This window comes from Glarea lozoyensis (assembly GCF_000409485.1).
Source record: "Glarea lozoyensis ATCC 20868 chromosome Unknown GLAREA6, whole genome shotgun sequence".
Classification (NCBI taxonomy): Eukaryota; Fungi; Ascomycota; class Leotiomycetes; order Helotiales; family Helotiaceae; genus Glarea; species Glarea lozoyensis.
Genome location: NW_007361001.1, coordinates 1,916,738 through 1,932,454, shown reverse-complemented (window position 1 = coordinate 1,932,454; position 15,717 = coordinate 1,916,738). Strand labels below are relative to the sequence as shown.

The 15,717-nt window shown below is 46.0% G+C and overlaps 6 protein-coding genes across 6 annotated transcripts; 4 read left to right on the top strand and 2 right to left on the bottom strand.

Moving 5' to 3' along the window:
* Positions 1-57: 57 nt before the first annotated feature.
* On the bottom strand, positions 58-1,887 carry GLAREA_02953 (uncharacterized protein; the record flags this gene model as incomplete). Its single annotated transcript, XM_008088038.1, has 1 exon — positions 58-1,887. One exon carries the CDS (start codon positions 1,885-1,887, stop codon positions 58-60), a length of 1,830 nt encoding a protein of 609 aa, XP_008086229.1.
* Positions 1,888-3,671: 1,784 nt separating this feature from the next.
* On the top strand, positions 3,672-5,104 carry GLAREA_02952 (uncharacterized protein; the record flags this gene model as incomplete). Its single annotated transcript, XM_008088037.1, has 3 exons — positions 3,672-4,008; positions 4,057-4,666; positions 4,720-5,104. 3 exons carry the CDS (start codon positions 3,672-3,674, stop codon positions 5,102-5,104), a joined length of 1,332 nt encoding a protein of 443 aa, XP_008086228.1.
* A 735-nt stretch (positions 5,105-5,839) lies between these two features.
* GLAREA_02951 (uncharacterized protein) lies at positions 5,840-7,776 on the top strand (the record flags this gene model as incomplete). The annotated part of the gene is made up of 2 exons (XM_008088036.1): positions 5,840-5,857; positions 5,950-7,776. The coding sequence occupies 2 exons, from the start codon at positions 5,840-5,842 to the stop codon at positions 7,774-7,776; spliced, it is 1,845 nt and encodes a 614-aa protein (XP_008086227.1).
* Positions 7,777-8,187: 411 nt separating this feature from the next.
* GLAREA_02950 (uncharacterized protein) lies at positions 8,188-8,892 on the bottom strand (the record flags this gene model as incomplete). Its single annotated transcript, XM_008088035.1, has 1 exon — positions 8,188-8,892. One exon carries the CDS (start codon positions 8,890-8,892, stop codon positions 8,188-8,190), a length of 705 nt encoding a protein of 234 aa, XP_008086226.1.
* Positions 8,893-12,616: 3,724 nt separating this feature from the next.
* Positions 12,617-14,377, top strand: GLAREA_02949 (alpha/beta-Hydrolase; the record flags this gene model as incomplete). The annotated part of the gene is made up of 1 exon (XM_008088034.1): positions 12,617-14,377. One exon carries the CDS (start codon positions 12,617-12,619, stop codon positions 14,375-14,377), a length of 1,761 nt encoding a protein of 586 aa, XP_008086225.1.
* Positions 14,378-15,009: 632 nt separating this feature from the next.
* GLAREA_02948 (uncharacterized protein) lies at positions 15,010-15,402 on the top strand (the record flags this gene model as incomplete). The annotated part of the gene is made up of 1 exon (XM_008088033.1): positions 15,010-15,402. One exon carries the CDS (start codon positions 15,010-15,012, stop codon positions 15,400-15,402), a length of 393 nt encoding a protein of 130 aa, XP_008086224.1.
* Positions 15,403-15,717: the final 315 nt, after the last annotated feature.

Genomic DNA, 15,717 nt, shown 5'->3' with positions numbered 1-15,717 from the left:
AGCTATTCGAGCTATAAATAATTGTACTAAGAAGCGCAAGATTGATTTTGAGGGTGCTCAAACAGCGTGTCGACGGGAGCGTTTGAAAAGATTCGTAAATGATTTCCATTTACCAGGTTTCGTTTTCTGCGGAGCTGCAGCTGCAACGACCGTGTTATCAGCGGCATCCATGCTGTGTCTCTCAAATTGCCCATTGGTGTAACTGTGCTGAAGAGCGCTCGTAGGTATATAAGCAGACTGAACCTGACGTCTTGGCTTGGTCGGGGTGTCTGGTGGAGTGGCGGAACTCGAGCCAGGTAAATGCAGCTGGCCATTGTGGTTTGAGAATGACGACTTTGATGATATATAGCCGTCCGTCATAGCTCGCTTTGGTGGCCCAAATGAGTTTTCGCCCTCACTGTCGCTGACCACGGTGCTGTGGGTGTTACCATTGACCTTTCTTGCTGCTGCACGTTGCATGAATGCACTGCCTGTAGATATCGATCTTTTTGGCATTGAATCTCTTTCGATCGGAGACGACGCACCGCTTGCCGGACTAGCTCTTACTGAACTTCGTCGAAGTTTACCACCAAGAGCCCCCAGGCTCGTCTTAGAGTCTAAAGTGCCTGCGAGACTCATTGCAGGACTCGTCTGGAATGTCTCGGGAGTCAAAGACATTGACCTGGCTCGGCCACAACCTCGTAAGCTAGTAGAAGACGGGCTGCATATAGATGCGAGTGGGTCGTTGTATTTGAAGTATGGCGATAATCCTCGACGAAGAGCAACCCATACCCCTGTTACTTGAATAAGATTTCGAAGATTTTCGTCAACCATACAAGTGACCCGATCCGTCGTAGTCTCTTCATCAGTCGTTGTTGAGACTTCGTCGGGGAAGTGTCTGCTCGATGATGTTGGAGGAGCATTGGCCGATGAAGACGATACTGACATATAAGTGTCGGGTATATCAAGCTTGCTCGGCGTTAGACTCGCCATGATCGGGTGCCGACGTGAAAGAGGATTTATGATGCTAAAGGTAAATCTAAAATCATCGCTGTTCGTACTGTTGATGGCTGCTTCGGTTAAATCTACACTCTTGCGAGCTCCATTTCTTTTCACCCAGCGAGCCGTCGTTCGGTTGCCGTTTGCATCGGTATGAACAAACTCATAGAGATTGTTGGTCATTGGTGTGGCTTCCCAGACCGATCCATCGTTTAACACTATCTCGGCTTTCCCAGAAGATCCACCATGACCTCTATCCAAGGCACAAATGACAGCTACCAGCTCTCGGTTCGCGAGTCCTTCATCATCCGATTCGACTTCATCCACACTGCGTGTATCCGGCGTACTATACTCTTCACTCCTCAACAACATAACGTCATTTGCGCCCAGCGTTCCCTTTCCTCTGAACATTCTCGGAAACTTCTTGATCAGTCGCGGGACGACTACAGTGGAAGGAACTACATCGATAGTGGGTATGGGCCTAGCATCTGCTGAAAGTCGCTGTATTTGGAATAGTAATTTTGGACGGATTTGCAGGAGCCGTTGCTTCTGCGTTAACGTAGGTGCTGGATGAGCCAACTGAAAGGCAGTGCTGGTTCGGATGGATCTTCTCCTTCTCTTTCTTCCATCGACGGTCGACGACACGGTGATTTCGGAATTGGCCACGGATCTGCCATCATCGCTCATTGCGTCCGACTCTGGTTCCTGAAAACGCACGACGGGTTCACTACTTCGATGTAACTGTTCTGACAAGGGTCGCCCAAGTCGGGGTTTTGACTTGAGTAATATAGATTCGGCGTAAGTCGTATTTCTTCGGGGTAATGGGCTTCTTCTTGGTATGTCATTACTTTCTTGAGGGGGACTAAACTCATGGCCATGCATCGAGGCCGCGGACGATAGTAGAAACATCTTGATTCAATTGGGAAAGGGCGCCCAACTGATGGGCGCCTTCCAAAACGACAGAAGTCGTCAGTCGATTTCGCGTTGTTGTTGTCCCGGGGGAGGTTGTCCGAGGGGAAGTTTTGGTCAAGAGCATTGGGGAGCGGCGGGGCTGTCAATGGCAATCTTAGAAGCTGTGTGGGTACGAATAAGGCTGACGTGGGACAGAGGCTTGAGCAACGTTGGGTTCCTTCTCAGTATATCTAGTATCTTGTATGTGATTTGAGCATCGAAAGATGCAAAGCAGACGACCGGATGCTCGCGGAAGAGAGGTGTCAGAAGGATTGGAGGCCGAAAGGAGGTGAGATGATATTCTCGTGGTGTGGACTGTGCAGTGAAATCAAAAGCAAGGCCCCCCTTGCGGAGCTATACGATTGGACCCTAGAGCTGTCAGCCAAAGTCCGACTTCTGGAAAATGTCTGGGCCGTACTTTTAGTACGACCAGCAGAAGACAAGACCGATCGCACAATTGTGCCACGTTCGACCATGCGAAGGGAAAGATGACGGCTGCTGTGGGATGGATTATGGCCAACCTGGAAGTAAGAGAGTCCAGGGTCGCGGACATTGTTTTCTGTCGGGAAACCGAGTCATCCAAAGGCTCGGAAACACCGGGCTAGACAATTCTATATCGACGTATGATCCCACAACTGTGTGCGCGATTTACGGAAAAGGCTCGTAGACGATAAATAACAGTCGGCAGAAGAGCGAGCAATAGATGCAGAAAATAAAATATGTTCAATATGGCGTCTCTACGAATAAGAAGCCAAGTATTATTTGGATGGTCAGATCAGGCATGCACACATCCCCGCACTCTTAGCTTGCGGCAACGCACCAGCAGCGTATCGGAAGCTCCAACTGCAGCCCTGAATTGTGAGGAGCTCGATTCCGTACTCGCGTATTCGCATAGCCCGAAACAGCAGCAATTATTAGTCCGTTCGATTGATGGTCGAAAATGAACTAGTATCAGGCCTTTAATCTGATGATTACCTATATTACTAGATATTGTCGGGGATAATCCATTTTTACAATTAAAGATTTCAATAGAAAATTCTCTCGCAGAGTTGTGGTTGCTTTACATAAACATGTGCGGATATTCGGGCTACGAAGAGTCCGTTATTCGTCCATTCACGGCACCGGCACTCGATTGTTTCCGCTGCGGGACTTGTCCAATCAAGCTTGTTTGGCACGTGTCGGTCTGCACTAGCTGGCTGAATCAGTAAACGCCGACGATTATACATCTATCTGCCTTAAGTATCGAACAAAGCGAGTACATTTGTAACCTCGGTAACTAAAAGTTGGTGGTAAAAGCTTATACACACGTCTAGTTTCTTGCCAAACATGATTTGCACCATCATTTACTGATCCTGTCATTGGTAGACTTTTATGACATGCCCAGGTGCTATCCATTCCGTGACAGGATCCATGCTGAGCCGCTGACGCGCCTAAATTGTCATTGAAACATTACTAGCATAATTCGATGAGACAACACTATGTGCAAATATTTCTCTACGACATTAGTGACTAATCATTTCAGAAAGCTTTTAGGCTTTGCTCAAATTTAATTTCAATATACCGTAAACTGCCAAAGCAGGATGCGCAAAATACCGAATTTATGAATGCGGCTCACGGTCTGACGGGATCGTGCTCCAAACTGTCAAGCGAGAATTCTGCTTCACCGCTGTTGTTCAAACATTCAAGCACATCTGCATCTTCAACCACTAGTCCTGCAGGAAAAAACTTCTGACCGCACCAAGATGGTACATTTTCTGCAGTCTTCCCGCCTGCTAGAAAATCCACTCCGGAGTCTGGTCGTTCTTTTTATCGTCTGGAAGACCCTGCTTATCCTCCTTGCCTGTTGCAGTCCAGGCCCTGGCTATGACACCTCGACACTTTTGCTTCCGCCGTGGAAGCCGTCGCACGGAAATCTAGAGCATCCGACAGGTCTTTCACAAGCAGTGTCTTATGTGAGCTCCAAGTTGACAAGATGGGACGCCATATATTTCGTACAGGCCTCCAAGCGCGGATACGTTTTTGAGCAAGAATGGGCATTTGGATGGGGCTTTACCAGACTGATCAAACTTATCGCGAATGGTAATTAGTATCTTAATCCCAAAAAGCAAAATTGTTGATAATTGATAGGTATTGTGCTCCTTGGAATCCCTCGCTATGATACCTTAGAAGTCGTCGTGGCTATTTTCATAGCACACTTGTCGCATCTGGTATCGACATTGCTACTCTTCAAGCTCACAATCGCCATCTTCCCAGCGCGCAATGTCCGGTTCGGTCTTGTTGCTGCTGTATTGCACATTTTGTCTCCGGCTGGTCTTTTCCTTTCCGCTCCTTATGCTGAGAGCTCCTGTGCCATGTTGAGTTTTGCAGGCAGCTTGCTCTTCGTGCAAAGTTCAACCGCCGGAAGGCCAGCCTCTGTAGGACATGATGCTCTGATTCTTCTTTCCGGGATTGCTTTTGGAATTGCCACTACGTTCAGAAGTAATGGAATACTGAACGGGCTGCTATTACTTGAGGAGGCAAGCAAAATCATATGGAATCTGCAGTATAGCTTTAACTTCGCTTCAATACGTCGACTAGTCTTTACAGGTATGGGCGGCTTGTTTGTGGCTAGTGGATTTATCCTCCCACAGTATATTGCCTACACTGAGTACTGCCTCGAATCAAACGTGTCCTCAACCAGACCCTGGTGTGGAAATGTACTACCAAGCATATACACCTTTGTGCAGGATTACTACTGGTGTGTATCTTATTCGATGTTTCCCTATATTCTCCCGGATCTAACGATGACAGGAACGTCGGTCCTTTTCGATACTGGACGACATCAAATATTCCATTATTCCTCATCGCAGCACCAATGTTTGCGTTTCTCGTCAAATCCAGTATATGGACCTTCACTTCCACGCAGTCGCTTGTATTCAAGGAAACCAACTCGAGCATGTCTCCAACTCTGCGCAATATGGCAATTTCTCAACTTTTGTTGGCTCTTTTAACACTAACTACTGCTCACGTGCAAATCATCTCCAGAATATCTTCGTCATTTCCGGTCTGGGTCTGGTACGGTGTCTCATTAGTGGAAAAGAAAGATGGAGGTTTAGGTTCAGTCGCTGTTCGATACATGGTCATGTATGCGATCATTCAAGGGGGCTTATTTGCGTCATTCCTTCCCCCAGCTTGAAATCAGGGGTATCCGGATTCGAAGAAATGTCCTAGTTCACCACAATAACAATAGAAAGAGCTCAAGAGCTCTGAGCATGTATTCTCGACTAACCTTCCTTTTGAAGCTGATTACATTCCCATGTCTTGGCACTTGTAAATGAGTTCACCCAATAGATGATCCTTGCCAAATACCAAGGACGCGCTAGTGGGACGTCCCCTTCCAACTCAGCGCAAACTCAACATTGGACAGTCTTTCTCATTCATCACCATCCCGAGGCAACTGTTCAAACGGACTCCTACTGACGGGCTATATGCAAACCGTTGTCTATACTCTTCACCCTAATTTTTGCCACGTTCGATCAATTCGCAACGCGAGTTCACGCACTCTCCTCCCAGCGTACGCGATCGATGTTCGCAAACCAAAACCAACATCCATAAATTAAGCAGATCGAATAGATAGCCGTTCGAGAGAGAGACACGTACAGATGTGGCCAAACTCCAATGCGTTTGGGGTCAATGGCCAGATTCCAATCGGCCTAAGCCCGGAAGACTTTAATAATTTTCAAAGCATGTCGCCGTTTGGAAATGCTCCCACGACGTCTCTATCTCAACCAGCTTTTCCTAGCATGCCACAGGCTATATTTCCCCCAAATAATCAAGCAAACTACGAGAACGGGAATGGTGAAGACTTGCAGACATCTCCTGGCCTGTTTTAAGCTTACTTGCCCGCGCAGCGTTTCTTCAAAATCAATTCATGAGCCCCGTCTCTCAAGTAAGTGTCGCACAACAAGAATTTTTACTCTCTTCCACTTCTGCGACATGACCCACCATCAAAACTATGTTGCTGACCAGTTCTTTACACAGTACTCCCTACCCCAATCCAATCCTCTACAAACTCCTACAAACGCCGAACATTCCCGACCTGCACAAATCAATGCAAGAGCTGCCGAGTTAAAGGCGAGACTTTTGAAGGGGAGGGAAGGACGCTCAGGTACCCCTCCAGTGCTGCCTGGAAAGAGTGCCAGCGCCAAAACGCCGATATCTGCAAATCCGGCAAGCTCGTTGCGCGGTTCTCCTAAAACCCCCTCAAACGTGACTGAAAACAATGAGCGAGCTCTCAATGCGCTCATCTCAGAATTTTCGGCCCCCCAACCAAACCCAGCATCATCCTTACCTGAAGCAAAGTCTACTGAAAACCCTGCGTCTAGTTCCAAACCAAAAATGCCATCCCGATCGTCGAGTTCTACCACTACGCGCGCACTTTCCCTAGGGAGTCCCAAGACAGTTTCCAAACCTGCTAGTAATAGCATCGTGGCTAAGAAAAACGGCGTTGATACTGCAGTGATTTCAAATGGTGATGGCCGTAATCTTCGTTCACGCTCCGTTTCAGAGATATCCGAGGGAGAGATAGTTGAAGACGCGCCGCCTGAAAAGCCGCCACCAAAAGATTCGAACAAATCTCTGTCTGCGCCCAATAACACCGATAGGCAGGCTATAAACGGCCAGGCGCAAAACGAGCAGATACCCAAACCGACTCCAGGCCGACCTTCTCACCGAGAGGCGACTTCAACACGGGTTGACTTACCGACCCAGCCAAGATCTCAACGTCTTAACGAGCATCGAGATGAGCCATCCCGACAGGAACGGATTCCCCAACAAAACCGGCAGCCGGAGCGGAAGGCATATAATGAGAATGAAAGAGAGATATATTCCCAACGGGAAAAACCCACACCGGAGTCAAGATATCGGACTGGACAGAGGGCCTACCTCGAGTCAGAAAGAGAACCTCAACCATCGCGTAAGCAATCTGGCGACGAAAGTTTCAGCAAACCGGAACAGTCCTTGGTATTGAGAAAAGAACCTGAGCAGTCCATGGTGGTGAGGGAAGAAGAGCCCGCAGCTCCGCGCTCAATCGTTGGCCCGGTTCCTGAAGATCAGGATGTGAGAGAGTGGCTCATAGTTACAGGTTTTCATAACGTAGAATACAGAACTAAGGTTTTAGAACGTCGACGCAAACTTGCAGCTTTGGACGAAGAGCGGAGGCAGCTCATAGAGGAGATTGCCATCGAAGAAAGAGGCGCAATAGCACCCACACCCGTCCAAGCGTCTATGATGCCACCTCCGGGCCAGATCAAGATTGAGGTCGCGAGAATTAACAGCCAAATTCTTCCGTCTCGAAGTACACCAAGCCAATCTAATAAGCGCTCTCATAGCGATGTGGGAGATTCGCCAAAACAAATGGCTGTAAAGGTAGCCCGCACTAATGAACGTGTTTCAGAAGTTGGATATAGGGAAAGCGAGGGTTTTGAGCCCAACCGACCTAGATCGGATGGCACCTCCCGACGATCATCTTTCGATCGCCGTGACGGTCGACCCAGAGAACCATCACGTACGAGGTATGATGATGATCGTAAGATCCGAAGTCGGGGCAATAGCCGTGAACGAGATCAATCACCTGGTCGTAGACCATATGAGATCAGATCACGACCTTACAATTATGATGAATCTTATGAGCAAGACGAGCGCCCTAGTGGTCCTCGAGCAAGTGGTTATCAAGGATTTAATTATGATCCGGAATATAGAGGCAGAGGTCGTGGTGGACGTGGTGGTCGAGGTGGTCGTGGTAGAGGGCGCGGCGATGCTTACGAAGCCAAAACTGCGAAGCCCTTGAGGGGTAGCAAAGCTAGTTAGTAAACGAGTTTTCGCTCCGCCGATGAACAATAGTCTACCCAAAAAGAAAAAAAAGAAAGAAAAAGAAACGTGAAAATAGGAGCAGTCGGTGTGTTTTGTATAATTTGATTTCTGAAAAGCGTTACCCGCACAAAATTACCTACGTTTGCATAGTAGAACAAATACACATTTTTATGAAAACTTGATACTGTGTTTGTAGTGTTAGTAAAACTCATTGTCAACCTTTTACCACTGTCTCTATATTAATATATGTCGTCTACTTCTATTTCCACTAAGTCATTCTCTGAACACCATTCTACGCCATATAACCCATCCCATTACCCAAACGCAACCTTTCTACCCAACGAAATCCCATCATCTAAACACTCCTCAAATCAAATCACCCAACTCTAAACGCCACACATCACTCACTCACTCCAACATATCCAACCCTCTCCTCTCCCACTCCCTCAACTCCTCCTCCCGAAACCCCGGCGACCCCGGCATCCTCACTCCCGGACTCAGTCTCCCCCTTCCTCCTTTACTCTCATCCTCCTTCGACGACGCTGATTCCCCGCTGATGAGTCGCGCCATCATAGCTAACTCCGACAGTTCTGCCGCCGCGGACGGTTTAGCCGCACTTCCTTTCCGAGAGAGCTCGCGTGGTGAGAGGCTGGAGGGGAGGTGCAGGAGGGAGGCGCTGGGGATGGGGATTGGTGGGGGGCGGTGGTGGTGCGGGTTTGAGCGGTGTCGGGTTGAGGGGGGTGGTGGTGGGGTGAGTGACGGGGTATGTGTTGGTGATGGGGTTTGAGATTGGAGATGTAGTGGTGAGAACATTTTCGTTGGGTTAGGCATCTCTGGCATCTTATCTGGCTTGAAACTCGGCGAGTGAGCAGTTCTGGGCCTTGAAAATGATCTCACATCTCTTTTCGTCGTCGCCCGTGAGGTTGAAGGTCGGTCACCCACATGTCTTACATCTTCTACTCGATGTCTGCTCCGATCCAGAGAATTGGTTCTTCGACGAGTGGTTTGTGGTGGGACGGGAAAGTCATCTAGACTTGCTTTGTCTTTGGCTTTGAATTCTGAAGTTCGTGGGCTGAGGGATTGTTTTATGCGTGTGAAGATTGTGGGGGGCATGATGTTTGTGGTGTTATCTTGATGAAGTGATGGGCGATAAGCTTGAATGGGTGTGAGGAGTGAAGTTGAGTTTGAGGTTTGAGGTTTGAGATGGGGTATATAGACTATGAGATGGTATGAGAGGATATGAAATGAAGATAGAAAGTTAGAGGTACGTCGTATCTAGTGTCGTATTTTGGTAGCGAAAAGGGTTGGCTTTGAGATCGACGTCAGGGGTTTAAGCGAGGTGATGGGAAGCGAGAGTTTACATATCGGATGGTTATAAATAGGGTATGAATTAAAATCTTGAGCGTTTGTGTGTGGTGATTGAAGTTCGGAACCGAAAGACTTAGTCGGATGTAACTTTTTGGAAAAATCGTGATGTAAAGTTGTAGTCATTACTGTGGTTTTTTATTTTGTTGAGAAAATCTTTATCAAAAGTAAGTTTCAAATCCCTAACTTCTTCATATCTCAGCTCTCAAATTATTACGTTTCGCAGCAGATTATGATGAGACATTATAGAATGGAGATCTTTCCCAATAATTGCTATGCATGCATAGACCTTGTCGTATTTGTGTCTCAAAACTTTGTTTTGCGAAGCCACTGTGCACTATTTTAGCACCGAGCATTGTCGTGGATGTAAACGAAGTATGACTTGTTTAAGATTGTGATGCTTCTAAGTTATTGTAATATTCAGTTGGGTTATAGTGTTGATCTTTTTATATTTAGAGCACAAGAACATAGTAGTCGTCTAGATATTAGTACCTTATCGAATGCTCACATTAACAGATATTACTACTTTAGTTGCATATCCCGGCTTAATGAACTAGAAGGAAGGAGGAGTACTTATGTCTTCAGCTTCACAACTGTTAAACAGGCCTTTTCTTAATAGAATTCTCGATTAGAGACTAAAACATGTTTCTCATCTGGAGACCTTAATGCATGTATCTCCTAGAAACCTTGGCCAAACTGGATTTTCCCTCATAATCTATGTAACATAAGTTACTTTTCAGAAAACACTAATGAACAAAGTATTTCACTTTGATTTTAAGAATAATAGAATAAAAGGGGAAGTGTTCCACCCTTTTTGGTGGACTTCATAGGAAGTCTCGGTCTGATCCAGCCGAAGCCGAGTTGTTTTTATACACTATTATGTGAACGATCGTTCTTACATCTACAAGCCATTCAAATCTGGGTATGTGATAGCATATTCCAAAATTTCATTTCCAGAAATCAATTTATTGTCGGTTGTATTCTCGAATTTCCTACTGACATATACTCCCACTCCAAGATCAGTACACGGCTTTACGAACTACTTATCGTCCTCCTCGACCTTACTTCCAATTTTATGGCCTGCAATAACAATATCTAAGTTGAGACATAAATACTCCTGCTCAGTCTTACATCTCGCTAGGCTTATATGCCCGCTTAGATTTCCTCCTCTAGTTTCTAAGTGATATCACACATTTACTATTATCCTTCATTCTTTGTGATCTTCGATAAGGGACGAATCATTTCAACAGATCCAACAGTTTCAAGGCTCTCTCTTGCTGAAAGGCAATGCAGACCAGTTCCTTTGGTGGCCTCTCTTTAAATTCCCTGGATAGAGTGGGGCGTATAAAGTTGGAAGAATTCGTTCACAGCTCGAATCATAACTTTGGGAAGTAGCACTGTAGTCTGCACAACTTTTGTGGACTTTTTCCTTCGAAATCACCTAGATGAGTAGGAGAGTTTGAATCAGCGGTATTAACTTGGAAGTTGCAAATCCTGTTGAAGACAGAGGAGGATGATGGTCTTCGACGGTGGGGGGGGAGGGGGGTACACTTGAACTCGTGCAGTTACACTCCACAGGTTCTCGCCACTAAACGCGGGGAAATACCTCATGTACTTAGATCCTTATGATACTCCATCCTAGACGGTCATCGAATCCAAGTGATTCGCACGGCTGAGGTAAAAGTAAATATTCACAACAGTACTTACTGCAAGTCCGCGGCACTCAAAGATTACCTGTGTATCATTAAAGCACTAAGCTACCAAGGACTTAGAATTTATCCTGGTAATTCTAAGCCCTATCACCCCATTTAGAACCCCGAAACGATTTCTTTTTGGAATCCGAAGCCAAGAAGCCAAGAAGTTGACTCCATCAGATCCATACCCTTATAGCTGTCTTTATTGCCAACCAAGACGCGGAAATCCATATTTTGAGTAGTTACTATGACCAGGACTGAATTTGCTTTTAGTATTTAAAACGCTCATTATTTGGATTTCAAGTTACTTGAATTTCTCGTTCATTCAGATAGCACGCAAATCTAGAATATATACCATCAAGACTCGGCATGCTTCCACATACGACCATAGACTGAAGAGAACAGGGCATCCCGTCCGCTCTGCCAAACTCAAGCTTCAGATCGGTAGATTAGTAGTTGGGTGGGTGACCACCAGCGAATACCTACTGTTGTATGTTTTTGTGAAGTTTATATTTTTTTAGAAAATTATAGAAAATTAAACTACCCGACGGACTTTACTTACGTGCATTATCATTTCCTTTGGCAGCTGACACTTTCAGAGTGGGTCAAATAAGACGTATTTTCTACGATAGCATAATCTAAGAAGTTACATACATTTGACAATGCCTGAGCTCGAGGCAGCAAATTAGATTCGAAGAGGCTAGTGCTGAGAATTAACCATCTGGAAAGGATGAAACATGCGGTTTTCTCCTATAGAACAACACCTTGTGTCACAGCGCTCAACTGATTCTTTCTCATGAAATATTCCGATAGAATTGCCAGAATTGGTTACTGAGTTGTTGTCAAAGCTGACCGGAGAGCAAACGCTTAGATTTTAAGCGAGGATTGTACCTTTCGTACTTTCGTACTCGAAATTGGACGGATCTTATTTTTCATCAAGTTCGGAACATATAGATGATTTTCCTTGCTCAGAAGCGGTAGTTGTTAATTTCTTCAATTCACGATAGAAAGGAATACAAGTTGCTTTTTTCCTGGATAATCAATTGCAAAGGAGGTGGATCATGTGACCTAGTGCGGAAGTTTTTTAATAACCGTGCCGCATACCCGCTTTTCCACCGCACTTGCGTTGCTGAACGCGACATCTCTTCTCTCCTCATTGAGGAACCCCTACAAAAATGTTGAAGAACAATTGGCTAACCAAACAAACGCACCTACATACGCGTCCCCATGATAGAAATCGCGGAGTTCATCTCAAATTCACAAGCCTCATTGAGCTCATTCTTCCTTGTTCCAGGTTCTTTTCACGCCTGGAATTTGCCATACCAGGTGAAATACTACCTCCTGACTCGCAATTTCATTTGACGCTGTCAGTTTTTGTGCAAGGTTGCGTGTCGATGCCGGCAGTAGTCGTGATTCCGCTGCTTTCTTTAGCATCTTTAGCCACGTTAAACTTATTTCCTCGTTGATAGGCAAGTCACTCAGTACCGAAGCGAGATGAGGAGAAGACGTTGGGCCAGAACCTTCCTGGTTGAGTACGACATCATTGAGGTCTACTCAGCCCTGATCCAATCTACGATTGTGGAATCTGATAGTCATGGTCTGTGACGCCGTTGATGTGACAATGCTCCGAAGTGTTCAAAGGTAAGATAAATGGCCCTCCTCCTCCTGACTGTCTTTTTCCTTCATCCCCGGTGCTACTTCTTTCAAGCGCTCTCAGTGGATCTTCTTTTCTTATTTCAACCATAAAAACACTCGTTGCAACTACAGCTTTTCCAAAAATGCGCACCACTTCCTCCTTGGCATTGGCTTCGACTGCCATGGTTGTTCGAGCGGCGAGTCTCAGCGACATCTGCACGACGTCCTACGTATCAGCAGCTCTGCCAGTTACCGGATTTTATACCGGAATTACTATCAACCCAGATTCTCTTACAGTCAATGCTGTCGCCAATACCACTGTCACAGGTCAAGACTTCTTTCCGGATGCCACCTTCGATTACTGCAATGTTACTTTTACCTACTCGCATGATGGTCTGAATGACTCGGTCACCAACAACTTCTGGCTCCCAGCCCCTTCGAAGTTTCAGAATCGCTATCTCTCTACGGGCGGCGGTGGTCTCGCTATAAACTCTGGAGATAACTCACTGCCAGCAGGCATCATCTACGGTGCAGTGGCAGGCAAAACGGATGGCGGGTTTGGTGGTTTCGGAAACAATCTTGATGCGGAAGGCGTTATGATATTGGCCAATGGAACACTTAACTGGCACGCAGTCAAGATGTTTGGCTACCAAGCTCACAAGGAGATGAGCGCAATTGGCAAGCAGCTCGCAAAGAACGTCTTTAGCATGAATGGCACGAAGCTGTATGCATATTATCAGGCATGCTCTGAAGGTGGACGAGAGGGTTGGTCTCAGGTCCAAAGATTCGCTGATGAATGGGATGGCGCTATTACTGGCGCACCTGCCCTCCGATTTGCTCATCAACAAGTCCAACATTTGTATTCCGGTGTGGTCGAGAAAACAATCGGATATTCTCCTCCTCCATGTGAGTTGGAGAAGATTGTTAATGCGACCATCGCTTTTTGTGATCCTCTTGACGGGAAGACTGATGGAGTTGTTGCACGCACTGACCTCTGCAAGTTGCAATTCAACATCAACAGCACCATTGGTTTGCCATACTATTGTGCTGCATCTTCTCCATCGGGACCCTTTGGCAAACGACAAGTCGGGGCTGCTTCAACTCCAGCACAAAATGGAAATGTTACGGCTCAAGGAGTCGCCGTTGCCAGCAAGATTATCGATGGACTCAAAGATTCTACAGGAAAGCGTGCCTATCTTTCCTACCAGCCGGCTGCATCGTTCGAAGATGCTACGACAAGCTACAATTCTGCAACCGGCGAGTGGGAAGTGGCAGTCAGTGGTCTAGGGTCTGAGTTTCCTGTACGCTTTCTTGAAGAGCTTGATGCGGATAACTTCGAGGCGGGTCAATTCGCGAACGTTACCTATGACACCCTCAGAGACTGGATGTTCTACGGATGGCAGAAGTTTGAAGAAACATTGCAGACTACTTGGCCTGACATCACTCCCTTTCAACAAGCAGGTGGAAAGGTTCTTCACTTCCATGGTGAAAGTGACAATTCCATTCCGACTGCTTCTTCAGTCCACTGGTACGAGTCCGTTCGCTCCATCATGTATCCAGATCTATCATTCAACGAGAGCACAACGGCGCTGAATGACTGGTACCGACTCTTCCTCGTTCCTGGTGCCGCTCATTGCCAACCAAACAGTCTACAACCAAATGGACCCTGGCCACAAACCAGTCTTGCAGTCCTGATTGACTGGGTTGAAAACGGAAACTCGCCAGAGACTTTGAACGCCACCGTTCTTCAGGGTGATTTCAAGGGTCAGGAACAAGACATTTGCAGTTGGCCCCTCAGACCGATGTGGAGTGGGAATGGAACAAGCATGGCTTGTGAGTACGATCAGGCCAGTATTGATACTTGGATGTATGACTTTGACGCTTTCAAACTGCCTGTCTACTAAGAGGGAAGAGAAAAAGAAGCTAAACATGAGACCAAATGTCATCAGATGACGGGATTCATGGGGATGGGGTGGGATTGGCAAGGGTGTACAAAAAAAGGAGTTTGTTCCTGGGAAGTAGATATACAAATCCCAAAAGGATACTGTTGGGTGATATCGAGTGGTCTTCTTCTTCACACCTGTAACTCCTAGATTCATTTTGAATTCAGATAGATGCTCTTGATTGTAATGTTTGAGTATATGGTTCAACTTCTTTGTTTTGATATTACTATGAGCACTAGACCTGCTATTTTTGGAACTTGGTTTTGGATAAAGAACCATGTCATTTCATTGATGAAGGTTGAATTGTCACGACTCCGTGTCTAGCATCTAATAATGGGTTGAGTACAGGTGAATTATCGGCCCCTCTAAGTCACATTGTTCTCTTCAGAACAAATTGTTTCTTGACAGATAAATGCTTGCCTACACAAACAGAGAAGTCAAGACAATCGTCTGCACAGTCCGCATTCATCAGCAAAGTAAGCATCTTAACTACCCATATCACCAACACTCTTCTTCAAAGAAAAATATCAAGGAACTTACTTACTAACTTTAGAAGCTTCACAGAAAACACCATCTCGAGTCAACAAACCACAATGGACTCAGGATCACAGAAAAGAATGGACGCAAAAGATGTCAGTTCCGAAAAAACAACCGATGCCAGCCCTTCCCCAGCCGTCGTGCGAACCAGCCAGCAACCACCAAACAGAAATGGTGAAAACCTCATGGACAGCAAGTTGATTTGCTCATTCGTGATCTTCACTCTCCTCGGTAATGCCTACGACGTAATGCGCAATAGTCACTGGGGTTTAGCTGCTCACTTGCTCTCCACAATCACCGTTCTGTTTCAGATCTTCTATCTGATAGGGAATGTGGCAACTCACGGCCCGAGACTGCCACGAAGAGCCCTGGATGTCATGCTAGTCGTTTTGATCCTGGATATGGTGGTTTCATTCATTAACTTGTATTACCTTTGCTTTGGATCGTAATCTTCGGCGAGCTCTCTGTAGAGGGACTTTCTAAGAGAATCTGCAAGCATTGAGGTATCCAGTGAAAGCCACCAACAATTCTGAATGGAAATAGACGATCACTCCAAAGGGAAGCCAGAAACTGCAATCGACTTCCCTCAAAACCAACTGAGGCGACTGGATGAATCTTAGGTCAGCATAGCAATTAAAAACATACAAAAACAAACAAATTCCGTAATATAGCAAGTAATTTACCATCATGCAGTCTCATCGTTTCATATGAGCCAATTAATTTCAGTGAACTGTAATTTAACATGATTTTAATTCAATAACCCA